General features: G+C 45.6%; 1 protein-coding gene across 1 annotated transcript in view; it reads left to right on the top strand.

The window, feature by feature from the left end:
* Positions 1-15,229, top strand: part of LOC139060798 (calcium-activated chloride channel regulator 1-like) — a 46,263-nt gene extending 31,034 nt beyond the window's left edge. Inside the window, exons 8-14 of the mRNA XM_070539957.1 lie at positions 702-929; positions 2,724-3,023; positions 5,124-5,342; positions 6,485-6,767; positions 10,536-10,709; positions 12,388-12,684; positions 13,913-15,229. Coding sequence (XP_070396058.1) covers positions 702-929; positions 2,724-3,023; positions 5,124-5,342; positions 6,485-6,767; positions 10,536-10,709; positions 12,388-12,684; positions 13,913-14,508 — 2,097 coding nt within the window. The 3' untranslated portion in view covers positions 14,509-15,229. The remainder of the gene's footprint in view (positions 1-701; positions 930-2,723; positions 3,024-5,123; positions 5,343-6,484; positions 6,768-10,535; positions 10,710-12,387; positions 12,685-13,912) is intronic.
* The last annotated feature ends 8,801 nt before the right edge of the window (positions 15,230-24,030 follow it).

Consider the following 24,030-nt stretch of genomic DNA (forward strand, 5'->3'; position numbering starts at 1 on the left):
CTCTCTCTCATTGAATTCAGGCTCTAACCTTGCCTTAATAGTTTTCTGTGATTGGTTGTGGTACCATTCTTCATTGCTTTGTTTTTCTTCTATATGTACTGCGTTTTGCATAAACAAGAATGGCGCGACGGGGGACGGGCGAGGGCTCATATGACTCTTCAAACTAAACCACTCACCAGTTCGCACTGAAATTTCACACAGGTGACATATTCCTTTGAGTTTAATATTACTACCACGCTTGCATGATTTATTCCTTTGTTTCGTCCATAATAAATTTGATGTGCGCAGCGTCTGCAGCCATGCGTTACGCAAAATAGCTCGATTACGCTGTGACTGAACGGTCGCGCCATCTGTCACGGCTACGGCGAAAACTGTGTGCTTGCCATAACCGTGACACATGGCGTTCCGTTGCCGTGGAACTGAGACAGCAAGCGCAGGTTCTTAAAGAAAGTGCACGTATAGTACATGGCAAATATTGTTTCGGGACAAGATAAGCCCCAAAGGGTGTAAAAAGATTTTAACGTGAATTACGGAAAAAACTTTTACATATTGCAGGGTAGCCAACCAGGTTCAGTCCTGGTTAACCTCCCTGCCTTTCATTTATCCTTGTTCCTTTCCCCCTGTCTATCCCTCTGTGTCGCGTGCTGTAGAGATGGCCATGCTCCAAATTCGCTACTCGAGTGCGTACTGTTGCAATGCAGGAGCACAGACGACTAGACTTTCTTAAGGAAGCTGCGACACGCTACATCGGCGACATCAAAGACGGCTCGCGTCGACTGGCCATCATCGAGTTCAGTGACCGCGCCAAAGTGGTGCGCACTCTGATGCCAGTGAACGTAAACACAAGAGCTGGGTTCCTGAATGCCATACGCGGATTGAAAGCAGATGGACTTACCTGCATCGGATGCGGCCTCGAGAGTGCCCTAGAGGTATTTTGACATTTTGGTAAACATACAGCTTGATTGACCTATGTGCATGCGAGAGAGTTCGTATGGACAGGTATGGGGCGTTAATTAGGCTGAGCCTAGCTGTCGACCCTGCTTCAAGGAAGGCTCTCCCAAACTGCGTTCATCGAGTGTTTTCTCGAGCGTGAAAGAAGCCCGCGAATGCAAGCAAAGTGCCTCGAGCGGCCATTCACACGACAATTTGGCGTGCATTTACGGGCTTCTATCACGCTCGGAAAAGCACTTTTATGTAGCACGTATTGAGCAACAGAAAGCTGCATCGGGAGTTTTTCATGTCGCTCTACAATATTACCGTTGACAATTTCATATAATTATAATATTTGAGAAGCTGATCAAATAAATAGGACTATTTATTTATTTAGGCGGAATGGAAAAAAAAATCTTTTAGTATCTCCAGCCGAAGGCAAACAACATTACCTTGGTTCTGTCCAGCTAAGCGGCATTTGCGCATTTTTAAACTCTGGCTAAAGTTAGCTGGAACACCCTGTATATGACACCGCCAATCGGCAGTCTTCAATTTTGCTTGTGCTTGTGTATTAGCGTGCGTGTGCGTGTGCTTGCTTGCTTGCGTGCGTGAGTGTGTGTGGATGTGAGGGGGGATATTTGGTCATCTTACTCAGTCAAAATCATGCGAAAGCCAAACCTTTGACCATCGTGCGAAGGTCAGGCAAGACACATTGAAAGGTCTTTCAAGGTGCCCTTCGTAATCTATGTATGGGCGTTGTCCGTCATTGCGATGACTTCGTAACTACACTCTATTCCACTATTCTTCAATTACAAAACTGGTTCTCTTAGTGGGCCGAAGTGATGACAGGCCTCCTTGAAGTTGCCCTTTACTCCGTGGCCCGGATGGGTAGACTGAAATTGTGATCCTACGCTGAGCATGTTGACCCATGAGCTACCGACGGACCACTCAACCACACTCAAGAATGATAATTTTGAGCGGAAAACTTGTAGTTGTGTGCTACTATTGCGAAGCTAGACCTGCAGGGAAGTACAAAGAGGTGCCCCTGAAAGGAAGTGAGATTTAGACGGCTATATCACTTAGAGTGCGGCGCTTTAGTGGAACTGTTAGTGAGCATTCAATTATATTTTCCTGCTTGAAATAAAATGTGTTAGTTTAACATAGCAATTCCTTATTCTAGACTGTATTTTTTTCTCATCATACCCCGTTCACGACCGACAGGTCTTGGTATTAACGCAGGCGGAGTACAGCTCGTACCAATGACGGCGCGAAAAGAAAATACTCGGAACACAGCAGTTATCTCAACCCCGAGGCTTCTATTTTTGCTCAGTGGAGTTGATATTGTCAGTCGTAAAGCTGGGAACCTACTTCGGAAGTTTGCTCGAGGGAAGCATGCGTCGCCTGTAAGCCAAGATTATGTGAGCGCAAAGTTCACTGAGTGTAGTTGCGATAAAACAGCTCGAGGTTTGGTAGAAGCGTTTTATTTCAAAAAAAGAGGGCAAATGTGTACCCGTGACAGATCGGCGGTTCTGCAAGGGAGTGAAATGTACTTTCTAGATTACTGTCTTTAAATATTGCGTCGATTTCAGGGGTTGCTTCATATAAGCGGCCACCATAAAATAAATCTTCTTGACCATTACAGCACTCGTCCGGTCCTCTTCCTTCGTCCGTGCTCCAAGTCCCTGTATATTTATAAACTGAAAGTGCACCACCAAGCCCACATAAACAAATATGCTGTCAGTTCACATGGCTTGGTGAAGTTTGCATTAAAGCATGCTCATCGTTACTTTCAGCTACTAACGACCGCCAATGAGATCCCGGAGGGCGCCACAATCCTGCTCATGAGCGACGGCGAGGAGAACGTAGATCCGCCTATCGTCGAAGTGCTGCCCCGGGTTGTCGCCTCGAAGGTCGTGGTCAGCACGCTGGCCCTGGGAGCCACAGCCGACCACAGTCTCGAAAAACTGGCCACTTCGACGCGCGGCAAAGCGTTCGCCTTCCGCGACCTGCAGGGAAACCTCGTGGACGAACTGGAGTCTGCCTTCGTGTCATCCACGACGACCCAACACGACCCCGTGACCCGAGCTCACACGGTATGCGTAATTCAGTAATTGATTTGTTTGAATACGTATACACGAGAAAAATAGTTATTCGGATCTGGTGTTTGTTTATATATTTATGTTTATTTATTCAATTTTTCTCCAGACCCTTAAGAGATTCGAGAGAGAAGAGGGTACAAGGTTAATACGTACGATACAACAGTCGCTTTGATACAGAAAATACAATAACATTTAAAATCATAGGAGTGACGCAATTTATAGCTGTCCACAAATTCACACACAACAAAGCCCTTAAGCTAAAATTGTCGAAAAGAAAACGTTTAAACCCATCCTGATACTGGACATATTATTAGCAAAGGCAGCTGGCCGATGGCAAATAGCATTTATAAATGAGAAGCTTTCTGAAATTGGTCTGATGTTTTGAACAGCAATTCCAGAAGAATTAATCTCTATAACGAAGGCACCTCTGTGATTCAGCATTGATGCGGTAATGGCAATGCTTTGACTCTTCATTGCTGGCAACTTATCGATAAGTAGCTAAATTTAGCAAGCTTTAAACACCATAAAAAATCTTTTTTGAGTCATTTACAGGCCTTTTAAGTGATTTTAAAATGACGTAAATGGCTAGCAAACTACCTTTGTAAAATTCCCCAAGAATCTTTGGTTACATTGAATGCCTCGCGATTATTTTATCCCAAGAAATATATACGTGTTTCTATTCGGTCGGCCCTTGTAAAGACATACGTATACGAAACGTCTTATTAGCGAGCCAATAGCGCGTCGAAATTCCTTTTGTATGTAATGCGCTATCTTGAGATCGGATGCCCTTTCAGGAACTCGGGGGTTGCATTTCCTTTTCGCGTTCCGAGTTTCTGACTCGCCACAGCAGGAAATATGATCTAAAGCTATAGTTTAAAAACCGATACGGAACAATTATTTTTGTCTGGGAACACATAAAACCTATGATAAGATAAAATTCTCAGCAATTCATATAATCACTTAGTGACCGTTCGCTGGAGAACGAGTGTTTTGGGGTGTGATCTAGTGACATTGTCCGAAAAATCTGTGGCTACACGTCACTGCCTCTTCCGTGTTTTCCTCCTTTTCTAAGTATTCTCGTTCTTCCGAATAGAGACAGTTGAGCCCGCAAAGAGGAACTGAACATAGTGCATTGCGCCGCAGGGGACAAAATTGAAAATGAAGTTGGTTATGGGACAAGTGATTGCCACCGCATAAACATTCACCAGCACTTGCCTTGTTCCTACAGAGTTCATTCTGTACTAAGGGGACATGGAGCTTTCAAGTTGCACTAATGCAACTACGCCTCCCCCTTCCCCCCTCCTAGTCCTAACCGCTTATGTACACGTGTATGCGGCGTATAAACTCAATTCAACATGATCCAACGTAGCGGTAAAAAGACGAGCACATACACAGGAAAGGCAACACACGGCGCTATTCTACTCTACTCTATTTTGTCCTGTTCTATTCTCCGACTTCGATCTTCAGTGTTGGAAGACAGCGCTATGTGTTGTCCTTCAGCGGTACTTATAGGAACCAAGAAAGTACTTATAGGAACTTCTGACGGGAACGTGTGGGAAGTTTCTTGCGCCTGAAATAGAAACTTTATTGCAATGGAAAAGATTTGAAGGAGGGGTGGTCGGAGCCTCTCAGTACAGGGCCCCACTGGCCTCTGCCACCTGCCTGACCTGGCTAATTAAGGACTTATGTCATGCCAGGTCGGAGCGGGCGAGATGTGCCTCCCACTGCTCCATTGTGTAACTGGTATTTGGCCTATGAGGATGGTTAGTGCACTCCCAGGTTATATGTATTAGGGTAGAAAACTTCACCGCCATGGCTCAGAAACATCACAACATTATCTTGCTGCCGGAGGATAACGCTCCGAGTAGTAAATGTCTTGCAACTGAAATTGCAATCCGGTACTCTTTCGAGAAATGCTTGCTGAAAAGATTTTGTTATGGTACCGCAAATGATAAGGCTTGTGCGCCAAATAGGTGCCACGCCCTAGGTGTCCATTTTTCCTAGCTTCTGTTCACACCCACTGCAGCGGTACAGTTCACGAGACAGGTGTTCATATAAGCCCACATGTTCTCGTCTTCTTCTTATACCTCGAAGTTGGTGGAGTCTGAGGAAGAGTTCACCAGCCTTCTAGAAAAGAAGTTCCAAGTGGACTCCAGCGTGGGAAACGGGACGGTGGTCCACGTGACCCGCAACCGCCCCGAAACGGGGAAAATCGAAGCTTGGCTCACAGATCCTAGCGGACAGCGATGCAAGGAGTGCCGAGAAACCGTGAAGGGGAACGACGTGGTGATCTCCATTCCAAGTCCCGCAAAGGTGAGCCACATGGCTGGGCTAAAGGCAAAGAGCAATCTGCCTGTCGCAGGCCCTGTCACGCTTATATTGCTGAAAGTGTGATAGCCTGAATATATATATAAAGGTAGTATAAATATAAACATCCTTATACATTTCCTGAACGAGGCAGTGTAGGTTGCAAATTTGCACGAAACGGGTAATAATGCCGGCGCTGACTTACAGCTAGGGCGGTAACATTGAAGATAACAAAGAAACTTAAAAAAAGCGCTTCTTAAATTAAAGTGTGATGTAACGGAACGTGACAAGTGTAACGTTAAAATATAGAAATATGGAAGTATGAACCAGAGGGAGAACTTGGGTGACTAATATTTTTGTTGCGATTAACGGAATATTGACGCATTATCAAAGTTAAAGAACACCTACCACTTGCTTCTCGCACGGGAAGAAATCATATTAAGCAATTATGAAGGGTAGGGAAAATATTGTCACAATGTCTTTCCAATATCCCGCTGTTGCTTGAGGCAATATTTCAATTTGATACTAATGTTCATCTCGAAAGTTCAGGCCCGGCGCCATCGGCGCTATTAGGACGTCGTAATAGAGATAAACTTACTGGCTTCGCGTAAAAATAAAGCCAGGCATGATGGCATTACTCATAAAATTATTAACAAATGCGCGTCACCACTAAGCGTGGTCGCATTTGACAGACGCAGTGACATCCGTAGCGGCGCGAGCCGATGTATTAAGACATCGCGACGCATCCACCTCATCTACAGCGAAACTTAAACAGGGCCCTTATTCCCAAAAACGCCTTACGCTAAATTTTTCATCAAAGAAAATATAAGCCAACCCAGGTGCTGGACATATCTTTAGTGAAGCCGGCTAATGGCAAAAAGTACCTACAAACGAAAAGGTTTGTGAATTTGGCCCCAGTTGCTTCGTAGAAACAAATATTAAAGCGTAAATTCTCTGAGACACTCTGACAGCATGCAAATATTTTTCTAGGGTTGAGAAGCTTTCATCCTTCCTCGAACAACAGAACAGACGAGCCGGAGATGTCATGTCAGTGCTCCCTGAAAATATATTAGGTTCAGAATCCCGTAAAGGGGGTAAGACTGACAATTTCCTTACCGAAGCTTGGCACGCCGACTCTGTTTATGAAGGTTGGTACGTGGACACTTCTCTTGGAGAGCTCGAGCTCCGGCCCAGTGGAGGTCAGCGTCAGCGTCAAGTCGCAGGCCAGCAAAGACGTCGACGAGCCTATCCGGGTCACTTGCGAAATGAGCAGCATGGTTGTGGACGGTCCCGACCGAGCAGTCATTTACGCCAAGGTCACGAAGGGAATCAAGGTAGTACTGGACGCCGCCGTCTTCGCCACAGTCTACCGTCCCAAGGCGTCGAACCAGCAGCACACTGTCACGCTATCGTTGCATGACGACGGAAGGGGTAAGTAGGAGAGAAAAATACCAAGCAAAGCAGAAGGGCGGGGAAGGTAACCACAATCGAAAATCGAGTTTGCCACCCTTCAGTGGGAGTGAGAAGGGGGAAAAGGAATTAGAAAGATAAGAACAGACATATAAGCCAGATGCGAAAGGCAGGGAGGTTAAGTGGTAGATAGACATTCAAATTGCCACCCAGCACAGGGGATAAGGTAAGGGGGGACAGAAAGATAAAGATGCATAGCAAACACACACACACACACACACACACACACACACACACACACACACACACACACACACACACACACACACACACACACACACACACACACACACACACACACACACACACACACACACACACGCACGCACGCACGCACACACCCACACAATGACACAAAGGAGAGCGGGGTTGGCACAGTCATTCAGCTAGGCCATCAGGTGCGAAGACCTCATCAACCGGCACTCCAAGACCTGCTGCTCACGAACCGGCCGACAACCTAAGCGTGCCAACGCCGTTCCGAGCGATTGTCTCTGGGAGCTGTAGTGAGGACAACAACAGAGGACATGCTCGATGGCTTCTTCGCTGCCGCAACTCTCACAGCCAGCACTGTCAGTCATTCCGATGCGGCAAACAAATCATTCGTAAAGTTTACTACATGCCACAGTTGGCAGAGAACAGTTGTGTAGATTCGGGATAGTGCAGATGGAACGCGGAGTCGGAGCGATGGGCACAGGTAGCGCAGTCGAGTGTGCTGGAAACCTTTCGTGTTCCACATGTATCGTGTGACATCACGCCCGAGAATGCGAAGCTTTGTTGCTGCATCGGTTCTTCATAGCGGTATGGCTTCCTTGACGGTCATTTTTGTTAGCCCTCTTAGCAGCCTCATCAGCATGTTCGTAGCCTGTGATGCCGTAGTCATCCTGGGTGGCGTAATGTCATTTCCTTGCTTGTTGGTGATATAGCTGTCTTACTTCCAACGCTTGTTGGTCTTGTGGTCTTCCATATAGAGCAGACAGTAGACAACGCACGGCTGCCTTGGAACTGGCAGATATCACCGGATCTGCCGCTCTTGCAGATCCGCCCACAATTGTCGAGCCATCAGCGTAAATCTGAAGATGGGCCTTGCATGGCTCGTGCAGCATGAGGAGAGACAGTTGGTGACAGCTCCTGCTACGAGAATCTTGCTTTCATTCGAATTTCTGGTACGGAAAGAAGAACTTGGAGTTGAGCCAAACACCAAAGAGGCGCCGACAACCTCTTGTCAGACGTATATTCTCCAGGGAGGCAGTTATGGTGTACCAATATCTTCTCGCAAAAGGATTAACTGTGCCGGTCTTCTGGCAGGTGGGGCGAAGGGGCGCGGGTAGTGTGATCTGAGCACTTCCAATGTCATATGACTTGTGGCGGGCTAGTCCTGGGCTATCGCAATGGTTTCCGCTGTTGATGTGCAGCGCGGCACTTCAGGACAAACACTGAGTACCTGCGCCTGAACACGCTCGAATGTGGGGATGTTACTTTTACAAGTAATGGTCGAAAGAGGTAAGCTGTGTCTCAGATACCCAGTATTTATCCAAGAAATTTGAAGAAACTATGAAACGGCCGTTAGGCGTTTCTTCAGATAGGCCACATGGGGACTCCAAGTGAAGTCTCGATCAATGAAAAGCCCTAAGAATGATGACCCGCCAGTGCGTCTGTCGTAACGAAGGTTTTGCCTATTGATAGATATGGCGTACATCATTGGATTCCGCACAAACGCGACCAGCGCAGTTTTCTCAGGTTTAAGTCAAGGCCTTGTTCACTAAAATACGTAGATGTTAAATCCCCGGCTTTTGGAAGCCTCGCGCACATCTGAGGACTTGTTAACCCTGACATCCACGCAGATGTGATCAGAGCACATTGACGACTAGAGGGCTCTTGGTATAGTTTTCACGATACTCAAAAAATCAAGGTTGAATAGTCTGTGGCTCAAGACGCCACCACGGGGAACATCACGGTGTGTGTAGAGTTGACAGCTTGGACCGTAACCAGTCTGCACAAAGAGATACCTCATGATATAAGCATCTGCAGGTCTAGTGGTACACTCCACCACGAAGACAAACCGATTTAACAGCATCAAGTATAGCACCATGAACATCATTGCAATAAGTGTCTTTAATGTCCAAAAACATAGCGAAGGATAACCATTTACATTTCTTTTGATAATGAACGTAAGTCACCAGATCGATGACATTATGATCCTGTGTTGTGTCCGCCGACTGTATCCGCTCCTTCAGGAGCGGATACAGTCGGCGGACACAACACAGGATCACAGCCGTTCACGATCATCGTACACTACCACAGCACGTGACGACGTGCAGCACAATTCAGGCTAAAGCAATTTTTGTAGACTTGTCTTTAAGAGTTGTACCAGTGCCTAATCTCTGCAGCAATAACATTCAGAGGTAAGCAAAAATCGAGCTCACGGATGAGGCACGTAATTTTACGCACAAGTAGTTTGGTGCGCAATTCAACCGTGAAAATATGTTTTCTACGCTCCTGCTTGCCTAATTCTGTTTTTATGCGACAGAGTAATGTTAACTTCTCCATAGTCTAACATAGGTAACATAGACGATGAGCAAAACGAGCACAAGGTGAAAGCTGGAGCCAACGTTTCGACAAGCGGGCTTGTCTTCTTTCATCTTGTTCTTGTTTTGTTCATTGTCTTGAATTTCTTTTTCCCGCATTCCCCATGTTTTCCATCGCTAACATAGGTAACATAGTCTCCATAGCTAACAACACCTTGCGGGGCATTTTCATGTAGTCCTGAGCTGCAGACGAGGGCGCCTTAGGTAACGCGTCCTGCATGCAATGCTTGATACAGTGCTTATGCTATGCATATTATTTACAGGTATGTACTAAGGGGCGGGGTTCTTAGACCGATTCCTACTGGAATGTTTGTGAATTGCGAAAGTCTGCTAAAAACTGTCTCTGCTGTACCGAGCTTAATGAAATTTTCTTGTAGGAAATAAACATGTTCTGCTGACGGTACAAAAGCAGGTTTTTTCTTTAGGCTTTCGCTCTTTGCTGAAATTACTGAAAGTTAAAAAATAAATAAAAGAAAAATAAAAGTTCCCATTTTAGAGTTTCTTGACGCCGTAAGAAAACAGATGTAGCAACACTGCGAGTCGCATGAGCTATGAGGTTTAAAAAGGAAACAATTGGCGCATTTTAAACCGTACCTACATATGCCACTAATTTGTTATTAGGCCTTTTGCAAAACCCACATGTATATTGTAACGATTCTTTTGAAGCTGCAAACTAACGTGTTTGTCTACTTTAGACGGGGTAACAACGGGTGTGCAGGTTAGAGAACTGCAACATCTACTTTAGTTGAGGAATTGCGAGGCCGTAAATGTGATGCATTGATTTGCTCTGCGTTTAGTATTGCTCGTGAATTTCTGAAAAAAAGAAGTGGAACGTTAACTTTTGCGTCAAGCAGTGCGTTGAGCTTGCGTTCTTTTTTCTAATCCAACCCGACATGTCTCAGGTTGGAGCCGACATTTAGAATAGCAGAACAGTCTCCATGCCGAAAACTGGCTCCAGCAACATTCTTTGTTTGGCCTCCCCTGTGAATCGCTTCTAAATACAAAGAAACCTAAAAAAAAGAAACAACTTATTTCAAACCCCTTCGGCGGTGTCTCAAGCAGAGAAGGCGCGTGTTGGAATATGTAACTCGCCCAGACCTGAAGTTTAGTTTCAGGACAATTACATGTCCTTGCACGCAACCAGATCCTGACATCCACGCCGACGACGGAACGTACAGCGGGTACTTCGTGCAGTTCACGGGCAAAGGGCGCTACGCGGTGACAGCGCACGTGTCGAGCCAGAAGAGGACGCGGCTGGCCGACCCACGAAGTGGCTCTGGCAGCTTCTTCAGCACCGCATTGTTTTCTGCGGCAACGGGTGAGTCTCTCTTTGTCTTGCCGGAAGGGTGGCCACTTGGTCACCGGCATTACATCTTTTTAATCGCGACGTGCTAAGGAAGATTCTTGACGGTAGTGTTTGCTGTCGAGAAGCATTTACAGGGTATTGCAAATACATTTAGCGATTGTTTTTTTTTCTGCGTTCCAAAGGAACCCCAGAAAATATTTAAAAAGAAAGAAGCACGTGACATGCCCGTTTGCGGGTCGCGATTGCAGCGCCCTCAAACGTGCCGCGTTTGAGTGAACAGCGCATGTAGCCTGGTGGGCCGCCTTGTTTACTCATCACTATTACGAACCGCCACGAGGGAAATACGTCACTAAAGTAAACTATGCAGCCAACGTCTGGATTGCTACCTTGTCACATTTTAGTCAGCAACATACCCTGTTTATCTTTAGTGCGATTTGCTTTGTATATATTGTACTTTTGCAATTAGATATTTACTGTAACCATAACCTCTACCGTGAAGTGACCATATTTTCAGCTCCATTTTTTTATTACCTCTACAATCGTTCATCGCCTTTTTTCTTGCCTTCTCCCTCACAATGTTTAGAGGTCTAAATAAACACTTCCATGTTATATTTCTTCTTAATGCTATTATTAATATTATTGCAATTATCATTATGCACGAAATGCACAGGGCGCGAGTAGAACATCACGTATTTGTCAAACTCCCGTCCTGGGCATTTCATGTTGCGTTTCGTCATCGTGAGCGTGGCTCAGCAGCCGCCAGACATTACCGGCAATAAGAACGAGTAGAGGCCGGCTCCCCACGTTCATTTACCGAAAAAAAAATATCTGGATCTACAAGGTATTGCGTAGAAAAAGAACAAAATCGAAATGCATCTAACGACCAGGCGGTGACTGGTGGAACATATATGGTATCATAAGCGCATACGCTAAGAGGTTGTAATGCACCAGTGTGGAGTAGAAAGAAAGCATCAATAGGTGAACTCCTACTTGAGACCAAGAAGAAGACGAGTAGTTGGACAGGTGAAGTAGGGCATAGACAAGGTATCAGGTTTATGTATCAGGCTAATAATATGGCTGCAAAAGAGAGGATAGGGGGTCGATTGTGGAAAGTGATTGCATGGAGCGATTAGAAAAGAAATTTACACACGTACAAGGTATAGGATCCGCGCTGAAGCGGAACAGGATAAGAGGAGATCGCTGCGAGAGGTTTTCATTATGCAGTGATCTGAAATAATCTAGTCATGATGACCATAGCAATGGGTCTACCACCACTTTTGAAACACTGACCGCCAAAATCAGATCACTTCCATACGTTATCGTCTGCGCAACCCACAGAAGAGCCACTGGGGAGCGCTTGAGCTTGAGTGCTTTACAATGACGTGGAAAGACGTTTTCCGTAGCATGTCTTTCTTTTTCTTGCTTTCTGTGAAGCGCACATGTTCATTCTGAAGTGAAGATCCTTTCACCAGTCCTCAGCGCTGCGCACTATTATTGCAAGCCTGAAATGAATCGAAGGCAAGCTTCAGAGATATGTTTTTCTGTTGATCGGCCTTAATGCTGCGGATTTTCTTGGTGCGCTCAGCTTCGGCGCATTTGCTTTGTGCTGGTGTGGTCAACCTCAGAGCTGATCGATATTTCTTTCTGTTCTTTTTTCTCTCCCATTTCGCGACTGCGCCGTGCACGCCAGAAACTGCCAATGAAACGGGCGTTATCGAACCGGCGTCCGAGTACCCAATCGACGACTTCGACTTCGTCAATTCGACGGCCCAACCCACGAGCGGCGCAGGCGAGGAGGTGGTGGAGCCATTCCAGAGGGTGGCATCCGGAGGGTCTTTCCAGGTGACGGTGGACATTGTGGAGAAGCAGGTACCTCCAGGAGACATCCGGGACCTTTTGGTAACGGGTGTACGTCCAGGCGTGAACGACTCGCTGCTTGTGGAACTCACGTGGACATGGCCCGGAGCTCATCTGACATACGGGAACGGTGAGCGCTAGCTTCAGACATGCCTAGATTGCATAGTAGAGTCTCTGTCAAAAGTTAGGAATCCACTTCGTTAGTCACAAGATCTGTGACTAATTCCTACAGAAGGTTCCTGGATCCCCAATCTCGTTCCTCAATTCCTCAATTTCGTTCCGAATCTCAATTCCCAATCTACAGAAGCTTCCTTTCTCCCAATCTCGTAAAAGACATCTAACACTGTTATTTTCAGTCGCTGTAGCTTTCGAGATACAAACTTCCTACAGGGCTTAGTACCTGACGTAGCAATAGGCCTGATCACATGCTCAGTAGCTTGTTCTGAAGGAGTTCCGATATGTTAAAGGCGGGAGAACAGCTCTCACTTTGAATATATTGATGTTTCTAGCACATAACTTTCTGAAGGATTACCAGAGCGTGGTGCAACGACGGCTGAGTTACGCACCAAATGACCACGAAACTTTGGACAAAGGATCCAAGCTAATTCAGATAACTTTTATATCTCGTGCATTTTTGTTCAATCGACACTTTTACAGCATTTCAAGTTGAACGTGTAAAGCATGGTTAACGGTATTAGTTGCTGCCATTACATTATAGAAAATAAAATGGGTTCTCAGTACTCAGTTTATTGAAGGCGCACTGGAAAGCAATGTTCTTAACGATTGCCAAGTCCCCTGTCTAGATTGTTATTGGTCAAGAGTAATAGCAGATCGAAACTTGCCTTCCACTGCATTTATTGGCGAAACGCTTCTGTGCGATACGTTGGGCACGTATATGAACAAGATTTTGGCGAATGCACGCCATCAGAACTGGCGGAAAGGTGTTAGGACAATGCGAGCAGAAATGATTTACTGATTGTATTGGAAATTGCACTATGGCCTTAGCTAAAAAAATAATTTTTAGGAGGGAAACATCCAAATAATCGCAAAAGTATATAAGCAGACCGTGCGAGAACACTCACTCTTGGTACGGAAAGTGGACAAGGACGAACATTGCAGTTCAACCTCGACAACAGTTTATCACGTTGTGTAATTTTGACGAACCTTCTCACAACAAAGCCGAGGTCATAATGTTTTAAAATTTCAGTGCACAAGTAATATTGATTAGGATGTAGCTTCACTTATTACCTGTGCTAGGGTGTCTGATTGGTTTTCGTCCTCTCAACAAAGGTTTTGCCGTAAGAAGCACTGTACTTACTGGAGGACGTTTTTACAATATGCTATTTTATTGATTGCAGCCTCAGGCGTGGAGATTCGAGCCAGCCGAGAGTATGCCAAGCTAAGCTCAGGATTCGAGAAGCAGACAGAAATCACGGCAGACGACATTGTGCAAGGAAATCTCGACCCGCGATGCCCCGGTGACAAACACGTCGTCACCGTGTCCCTTTCCCGCGTCCTTTCTTCGCGTCGCCAAGACGGTGCCCTAGACTGGAGCTGCTACCTAGCGGCTCGCGTCCTAAATTCTCATGGTCTCCACTCCAATACGTCGAACGTCGTTCCCGTGTCCTACACCCCGCCGCCTGTGACGACCACGGTCGCTACTACCACTACACAAGCGACCACGACAGAGGCTGTTACTACACAAAGCAGCACGACCCCAGAAACTACGACCACGGATGTTCCCACTGCTGTTTCATCGTCTACAGACGTGGCGAGTAGCCAGTCGTCACGCTTCGTCGTGTCATACTGGGTATGGGTTCTGATCGGCTGCGTTGCAGCAGCAATCGTTGTCGCCACCTTGCTAGCAATCTTGGTCAAGATGAGTCCATCGAAGCGCAGGATGTACCGCATTTTCTACAGGCATTCCCGACAAAGCCAGCAAGCTTCAGCGTAGTCCTTGCTGCGCCGCCTAACTGAGAGTGAACTGTGATGATACGTGCCACAACGTGCTACTGGGCTGCTGATTCGTACTTAGTACGGTGCAATAGGTAGCGGCACAACGGGTCGACCAGAACAGGAAAAACACGCTTTTCTATTCTGTTCTTACTTCTCATTGTTTCGCGTCGTACTACACCGTCATAGGCAATGACCCCCTCCCTGCACTTGTAGATATAATGATTTCGCTTTTTGTTGATTTAAGGCTGGCTCATCGTCTTTGCCGAGGAGTAATTTTTTTAAACCTTAAATTACTCTATGTTTCTTGCCTTCGGACTACCCATGATCAATGGACCTGAACCTCGCAGCACTGAACATAGGCAAATAATTCGCTTCATATCTCGTCAGGATATTGATAACATGAAAAACCATCTTTGAATTCTCTGTAAATGCTTCACTGATATTGCGATCATGGCACACGGTTCCCTTTTTCATCTAACTTCCACTTCGGCACTTATGGTGACCTTTCGCAGTTTAATGTTCGCACGAGTATAGCATATTTGTTTATGTACCAATATTTAAATGCTATTTCTCTTTTTTTTCATACCTGTTCTAATACTGCATTTTTCGTTTATACTGGTTTTTGCCATATTGGTTAAAAGCATTATCACCTTCTGTTTAACAGATGGTGTTGCGCGCTTTTCACTGTTTAATAAATTGCACCACACTGTCCCTCCCTCTCCCTTTGCCTCCCTTGTTTACTTGGGGCCTATCTCGAGAACTGCAGCATACAGCCAAAATTTACAGACGGGACAAAGAGGAAACCTGTCACATGCACTTTTTTTATCTCTATAAGCACGTGTTTTCACATATATTTCCACAGCCTTAAATATTTCAATTGCTGCAGTCATGTGACGTTTGATTGTTTTTGTCCTGTCTGTTAATTTTGGCTGTACGGTACAGCAACCATGAACCTCTAACAAAGGTGTGGTTGACGTGCGTTTCTTGGGGCTCCAAATAAATAAATAAATAAGTAAATAAATAAATAAATAAATAAATAAATAAATAAATAAATAAATAAATAAATAAATAAATAATAAAAGTGTAAGCGTGGATGTAGCCTTGCAGATTTAAGTGCTGTTACCCCATCGGTAGGTGCTGTAGAGGGCCGCTATTAGAAAATTCTTCTGCTTATTTCACACAAAGCTGCGATAGTTGGCCCAACGAGAAGAACACAGCAACGGCGTTCACGGCACGATGACTGGCAACTCAACCAAGACCTCATGGTGTAGACAGATCGATGCTTCTGGCAACTTTCTTGCTGAGGTAACGTAAATATCAATGTTTATTTGTATCAAAAATGTTGCCAGGAGCACCAGAGATGAAGCTGTGTTAATCATGAGCCCCGGGAGAAAACATGGGAACAATATCAGTGACCGTGATATAACTGGCGCAGTGGCACATGTTGAAATAGAAGTAAACATAGAAATACGAAAGAAATATACACATGAACGACAGTTCGCGTGTCAACAAAAACTTATATTTGGAACATTGGGCGTTGCCGTGCAAGCCCTGCTAATAATACGAGACGAGAGCGTTGAAGTCTTCAAGCGTAACGCTCCGATCTCGAATAACGTCTGACATGAGGACTTCGAGTATGACTTGCGCAGCGATAAGGATGGATCATGGGTATACATGCGAGGCATCGTCCGTATTTCGAACGTTGAAACCAGCGCTAAAAAGTCAAATGACTTCGCGAAATAGTGGAATGAGGCGACAACTGTGTTGCTAGGAAGGTAATAAAGATTAATTCTGGTGAAATAAGTAACGAAGGAAAAGTTACGAATCCGTAGAGAAGGTCCCTCAGAGAACCGCTTAGAGTGGGACCGTAGCAGCCGATCGCAACGACAAAGATAACAACGACGGCTCAGGAGTCCGACTTTTGCGTCCGAGGAAACACGTCGTTGATAAGTGCGATTGCGATATCTACATCGTGTGGAGGTCGTGACTGCAAATCAGTTCTGCGGAAGCCCGCAAGGTTTCGCGAAAAGAAACGAAAATGGAAAAGGGAAAGCCCGACTGCACGCAGCGCGAAGTTCTGCTGGGCTTCTCTCGTGGCTTCGTGCTGCAGTCGGCTGGAAGGCAATTGTTCATTTCACGTAGGTGAATGCACTTGGCCGTAGAACGCTGCGCAAGTTGCGTGCTCCGGACTGCGCTGGCGACATTAGCGATAACACATTCTGGAAAACCGGCTGGATGTGACAATGTACGACTGAACTTACGAGATTTCATGTCTCCTCTCGCCCAGCTGGCATAGCATAATGCGTTGACACGGGCTTTGGTCATCAGGAGCGCTTTCTACACAAGTGTATTAACCTCTGTTCGTCACGATAGCCGGATGATGTAACCCCACTAGCCGTCGCTACGGAGATATCATATGATGCTATTTATGAATATCTTTGAGCCTAGAAGCCGCTGAAGCAGCAGTTAAGTAGGAGTGCCGAAATTTAACGAAATTCGAGAAACAGGGTACGTGCAGCTCACCCTATCAGTCAGGAATTATGACTCGATCTTCTTAAGGGGGGCTTTCAAATTTTTATACTTCTTTTGGAAACAAGGCGTAAGATTTGCTTAAAAATTTTGGACCTGTAGCATGAATATATTTTTTCATAAGCACAGTCATCATAAGTACAAAAATTAATGGATTACGGATAGTCCCCTTATAGGTGATGCATTACATTATGAAAAAAAAACTGAAATATTGGAGCCTATCGTGATGCCAAAAAACCCCAAGTTCACTGCAGTGATCTAGAGAATAACGTCGAACTTCTCGTCAATGAGATAGTGTATCTAATAAAATAATGTTGTGTTGTAATACTCCCCGAGCTAGAGAGACTTATAACGTTGATATTGTTTAGCAGAAGGTTATTTGCATGTTTACATGCAGCGCTACTTTCTAGGGTCGGGTACAACTTTAGAAGGCAGTGCCCCTCATTTCCTCAGGCATTTGCCCATCAAAGGTGGAAGCATACGAGCCTACACCAATGGGCATTATGGACGGACGTCACGGCGGGCGGCCGGCGATCCCGCCGTCGGAGAACATGGCGGCCCCCGCTTCGAAGTCGGTCGAGGCGCCTCACCTGTGGACGTCTGCCCCTCGTAAGAGCGAATTCCCAAACTGTTTGTGATGGTCTGTCATGTCGGAAATATTACTGCGAGCTTACGATGCGCCATTTGTGCCACGTGCGTTTGTTTGGAACCGTGATCCGGTGAAGAAAGATTTCAACGAGCATCGCCGATGCTGCGCTACGCTTTGTCTGAAAACAGGATCCCGTGGTTACACAACGCTGCAAATAAACATATTTGTGTTTGTTCCATGGTGTTTTCGTTTGCTCCAAGCTGAAGTAAGGACAAAAAAGTTTGCTAAAGTCTGGTACCTACTATCAGCGGCGGTTGAGTTCGTATAATGTGCCGCTGTGTTGTTCGTCGGACGTGGTGAACTGATGGAGCAAAACCATTCTCAGGAGAAATGAGAAAAGCGAACGAGGATGAAACAAACCTACGAGTGCCCTAATGGAAAAGATTGCGAAAACATGCCCTAACGAGAAAATTCGTTGCTGCCAGTTCAGCGTGCAAACGATTGTTGGCAGTAGTGTGATAAGATAGCGTAGCTTCGACAACGTCGTTGGAGCGATTGTATAGCACTGTCGATTGATTGCTGTCCACCAATGATAACAATCAGTGACTTACACGCCCTGTTTGAGCGGATGTCATTGAATTAGTAACGGTGTTCTTAGATTTAGCTCTCGCGTTTGTGTGCGTGCGTGTGTATATCTGCATGCTTCCGTGCGTGTTTTTGTTTATACTTATTTCTGTCCTTGTATATTTGCATTTGTTTTTATAAGCTTTCTTTCAGTTACGTCTTTTTTCAGAATTTCCTTAACTTGTCTCATCCAAAGCACAAAGTCCTGTGAATGGCAGGGCTGGCCTGTTCCATCTCATTAAAGCATTAGTTTTATCGCCTACCATGTCTCCTCTATTTCCCGTCTCGCTGTGTTTTCTCCTAGCATTCTGTCCTTGCTTCTTGTGTTATTGCGCCGTGTGATTAACCAGCTTGATCACAAGAACGTTCGATCAGCTGTGACAACAGAAAGATTTGCAGATACATTATGTTAAAGGCATCACGTGGGTCGCAGAGCAACTTCGCTTCTCACCCCTGCTCATGTGTTTATGCATCAGCGCATGTGGCAGCTACCAGAAGTGCACATGAAAAGTGCCATATTCTGAAACAGCCCCTTGCTATGTCGCTGCTTTTTTCAGACTTCTAGTCTTTGGAAACAGGCGATTTCACTGCCCATGACATATGGTTGAACGCATTTTCAACACGGATAACATTGTGCAGTGGGGTGTCATTTCCTGTCTCACGCTTGCGTCATTACAAAGGCATTTTTTAGTGAATGTAGCCCAGTAAAGGAGTACACTGACAGCTTTTGCAACTTTCACAGTTTATTACTTCACCGATTTCGTTGTCTGAATCTGGTCATCACTTTGCCTACGGCTTGTGCAATGAAAACAATGCTTCTCTGGGTTTCTTTTATGACGTCCTTAGATGTTTCTAAGTGCTAGCGACAATTTAGCGGGCCCCGCACTAGTCGTATTAAATCTGGGTTGGCTTCAGGTAAGTTTCTCCTTCTCCGCATTTCTTACTCATCCACTGCTGGCTGATGCATTGAAAGTAACGCAGTGCTGGTATGTGTAGAGAGGTAACACTCGAGCGATAGCCTAATCTCTCTTGGTGTGAAAAACAACAAGCCGGATATGAGTTCGGTTTGTTCGCTGGTATACACGCGTGTATACTGTTGCAGTTATCGCGTGCAGCTTGATAACACCAACAGCAACTTTCCGGAAGGCAAATGGACGTGGGCGAATTTGAGGTGTCTAGACGATTATTTAGTTAGATTTTGTTGTTAATCGCAATAATACCGGCGCTAAATGTCCACGCAAAGTGGGTGGAAAAGACAATTAATACATCGCTTTAAAAAACGGAATAGCGCCTTTAGAACCATAGGAGTCCCTGAACAGTGAGTTCTGTATTTTAGTACCATGTCTGTAGACCAAGGTCAGTCGTCCTTACACAGAGCAATGGGTTGCTAACTCGCTGGGAAGTTATTGTCCCCATTGATTAAATAATGACATTCAGACAACATGTAACCGATAGCCTTGTTGCAGGCGTAGATGGTGCGCACGAGCCACCTTCAACTAAACCAATGAGGGTGGAGTATAGGCTTCCGTAAAGCAATTCCGAGCCGCTGCGGACAAACGGAAATTGCCTCATGACGAGGGAGCTTGAACAGACCAAGGTGTTGTTGTGCCAAGCCGCCTTGGACATTCTTTGTATCTGCTTGCTAGACTCCTTACCCAATCCTACCCGCAGCTCTGAGCGCTTCTCCCCTTACTCTTCTCGTCCTGCACAGCTTCTTCGAGCCAAAGTTTTCAGTTCAAACGTAATAATAGGAACATGAAAAATGCCGACAAACAAAGGACAGACAACGCTTACTATGCGCGCATAAGTATCAATGTTTGCACTTGATTTCTATGCCTAGGATGTCCTCAAGCTCCTTCTTTATTTGTAGTTTTTGTTTGGAGTGTGTTTGCTCAATGAATAGGATGAATAAAAACATTCATTCACCTTCGTGTTCGTCCTGTCTGAATTGAGAGCCGGTACACCATGCTTAACTCTGCGCGTAATGAAAGCCAAGCTTCCTTGTTTGATTGCAATAATCTCGAGCAGCATGCAAAATTACTTCCAGCACGATGGAGTCGCACTGACATACTTTACTCAGTTTCAATTCTTTAAAGACTTCACCTGCTGCTTAGGCCAGAGATGCCGGCGTATTGGCACGAAAGCGGCCATCTGCAGCTTTGGTTGGCTTTGGCTTTAATGACTATTTTGTTGATTGAGACTACTGAAACAACGAACTGAGTACTTTGAATAGGCCCCAAGGTTTTTCCAAGAACAGGATTAGGACGTCTCTTTCTTTCCTTTTTTAGTGCATTCTCCACACCATGTGGAACCAGAAATGCTGCACTCAATAAGAAAATCGATTGGAAGTACGCGGATGCCTCTAGTTACACGGGTTATCAATATAAACAGAAGGCCTGATTTGCATTTGAGGTCATTGAGTGTTATAACTTACGCGCAAACAAACAGCGACACTGGCAGAAACGGGTCTCCAAAGTGGGAAATGAGGGGTCCTGTTTACTTTGTCGTTTCTTTGCTTGCGTTTTTGTTATTACACTGCCATAACGAGAAGCGATATACCGTACTGTTGTTAATCGTGTCATTGCATTTCTCGGGAAACTGAAATGTGCACGTGATATTTTTCTTTAAAGTTTGATTAATTAGTGCGTAACAGCAGATGGTGTTTGAAACCTAGCTTCTGCATCCAGTAATCGCTGTTTCGAAATGATTAGGTGACCCTTTTATTTTGGTGAACAGTGCACTTGCTTGGGCGAACGCGATGAAGATATGTGGGTGGAATATTTCATGCCTGCTGCACAAAGCTTTAAAGAAATTAAATTATCGTGTTTTACGTGCCAAAACCACTTTCTGATTTTGAGGCTCCGGAAATTTCGACCACCTGGGGATCTTTAAAGTGCACCGAAATCTAAGTACACGGGTGTTTTCGCATTTCGCCCCCATCGAAATGCGGCCGCCATGGCCGGGATTCGATCCCGCGACTTCGTGCTCAGTAGTCCAACACCATAGCCACTGAGCAACCACGGCGGGTGCACAAAGCTTTGTCATTGATGCACTGAGGGCATTGATAAGACAGTATTTCCGCTAGCTCATGTAGTTTGAATCACCGTCCTTTCTACGCTAATACGACGTGCTGTCAATGCCCTCCCAGTGATGACGTGCAATAGGAAAAACACTTATCTGTCATTGAAACTCATGCGTGGTTAACCTGCGCTGAAGAACAGTTTCACCTGAGTGTCGCTTATGATCCGCTCCACTCACGTTTCACGCGCAGTTGCACAGCATGGAACAGCGTGGATTTCGCATTTTTGGTAACCGCTCCTCTCAGACACGCAAGCGGTGCATAGTCAGCTTGGCTATGACACGACGTCAAAGTGGACGCGCTGCCACACTCCGCTCCATTAGCTCGGTTGCGGAGCGAGAGCGGCGTTCTATCGTGAGATGTCTGCATGAGGGCTGTGCGCACGAGCTTTAGCGTTCGTGCTTAGTGGCCGTGTGTAGATTGCCAATTATTAGTTCTTAGTGGAGCGCACGATGAACGCTGTGCTGAAACTCCCTGATAGCATACTCTAGCTGAGCGTTTGGGCTATGGGAATCAGCCGGGTGTATATATATATATATATATATATATATATATACGGCCAACATTGACGAAATTTGGTTGCTGTTCAAAGCACATGTTGTGCACTGCTTGAGACAATTTGTCCCACAAATACAAAAGAACACCAATAAGCACAACCCATGGATTAAAGGCGACGTAATTCATTTAAAACGTAGAATAAAAAGGATGCGGAAATCTAACAAATTATGCCCAGTTCCAGACTCCTGCCAAAAAATAAATTCGTTAAACAGACTACTAAAGGAAGCAACAAAGGTAGGCAAACAGCGCTTCTGGATTACAACGCTTAGCAATTTTATCAAAGACTCACTCCAGAAATTCTGGCGTTATGCCAGGCACGACGATAACCGTACAAAACCGTTATCGCCGACAGAAGAAAAGAAACAAGCGGAACCGTTTAACACGTTCTTCCATTCCGTATTTGCCCCCGACAATGGAATTACGCATGCTTACAGTGACAGTGACAAGAACTTTATTGGATTGTCCTGAGGAACTTGATTGGGGGGAACGGAAGGCTCCCCGATCAAGTTGGTGGCTCCGCCCACGACGGGACAGGGAGATGGTGACTCTCCGCGACGTCGCGGGCCCTCCGGACGGCCTGTAGTTGGCTTGGGAAATCCGAGCTCCTCAGCAAGGCGTCCCCCTTGGACTTGTTATGAAAGTCGGAGCCCGTTGTACGGGCACAGCCAGAGCATGTGGTCGAAGGAGCAGCACGCGTGACCGCATTTGGAGCACGACTGAGGAAAGTTTGGGTCTATCCAACTAAGCGCTCTCGGAGTGAGGTGCGATCTCGTCTGTAAAAGCCTGAAAGTAACAGCCTGAGCCCTGTTCAGTTTCGGACTGGGGGGAGGGAATTTTCTCCTGCTGTGTCTGTAATGTGACGTAATTTCGTGAAAGGTTGTAAGTTTATCTTTGAAGGGGCAATCCTGCGGGAGAACCAGACCGCTAGCTCTGGCGCGGTTCGTGAATTCACGCGCGAGGCAGTTGGCCCGCTCGTTAGGGTTGCAACCCGCTCGGTTAGTTGCATCGTCCATGTGGGCCGGGAACCATGCTATGGTGATATGACCTGCAGTTTCTTCTCGCGCATTAATACGAAACCATCTGTTAACGATGTCGGCTGCGTGTTTACAAACTAGAGCGGACGAGAAAGCCCTTACCACCGTGCGCGAGTCGGAGAAAATGGACGGTGGGCCTTTTGCGGCTTGACGAGCCAAGGCTATCGCGGTTTCCTCCGCCTCGTTCGCGTGTTACAGGCCAGAAAATCTTAAGCACAGCGAGACGCTGAGTGCACCAGTCGTAACTGAAGCAGGCGTGTTCAAGCTATTATTAAATTTAGACGATAAAAAGTACAACAGTCCTGATGGAATCCCGAACTGTTTCCTGAAACGTTATGCCGAGCCTGGAAGCAAATACTTATGCCTTATTTATAATAAATCAATCTCCGAACAATGTATCCCAGCAGAATTGAAAATTGCTAAAATAGTGCCCTTCTACAAATCGGACAATATTTCTTGTCAATCAAATTAGAGGCCTATTTCTCTCCCATGCACATGCTGTAAAATCTTGGAACATATTATCTTAAAATCCGTTACCGAGTTCATTGAGGCAAACAATGTCCTCCATCTATGCGAACATGGCTTCAGGATTGGTCTGTCTACCGTTACCAAACTCGTTGAGATACTACACGATTTCGCCAAAACAATTAACGACCAGAAACAAATAGATGTAATTTACCTTGACTTCTCAAAGGCCTTTTATCGTTTGTGCCATGCTAAACTACTTCTAAAGCCTGAACATATACTAGGGGATGGGCCAATTTTTCGTTGGATTAGCAACTACTTATCTGACCGCCGCCAGTTTGTTCAGTCAGTCTCCCACGCTTCTGAAACTGTGCCAGTACTCTCTGGTGTACCCCAGGGTTCCGTTTTGGCCCCTATCCTGTTTCTTTTGTTCATAAATGACATAACTAATTAGATTGAAGCCAAGATTAAGTTACTTGCAGACGAATGCGTCCTGTATAGAGAAGTACTAAACCGGCAAGACCAAATTAGTCTTAACAAGGATTTTTCTTTGATAGTACAATGGTGTAAAAACTGTCAAATGGCCATCAACTTCGATAAAACAGTTGCAATGTCAGTCACAAAAAAGAAATCCAAGCTTAC

This window comes from Dermacentor albipictus, chromosome 6 (genome assembly GCF_038994185.2).
Source record: "Dermacentor albipictus isolate Rhodes 1998 colony chromosome 6, USDA_Dalb.pri_finalv2, whole genome shotgun sequence".
NCBI classification, from domain to species: Eukaryota; Metazoa; Arthropoda; class Arachnida; order Ixodida; family Ixodidae; genus Dermacentor; species Dermacentor albipictus.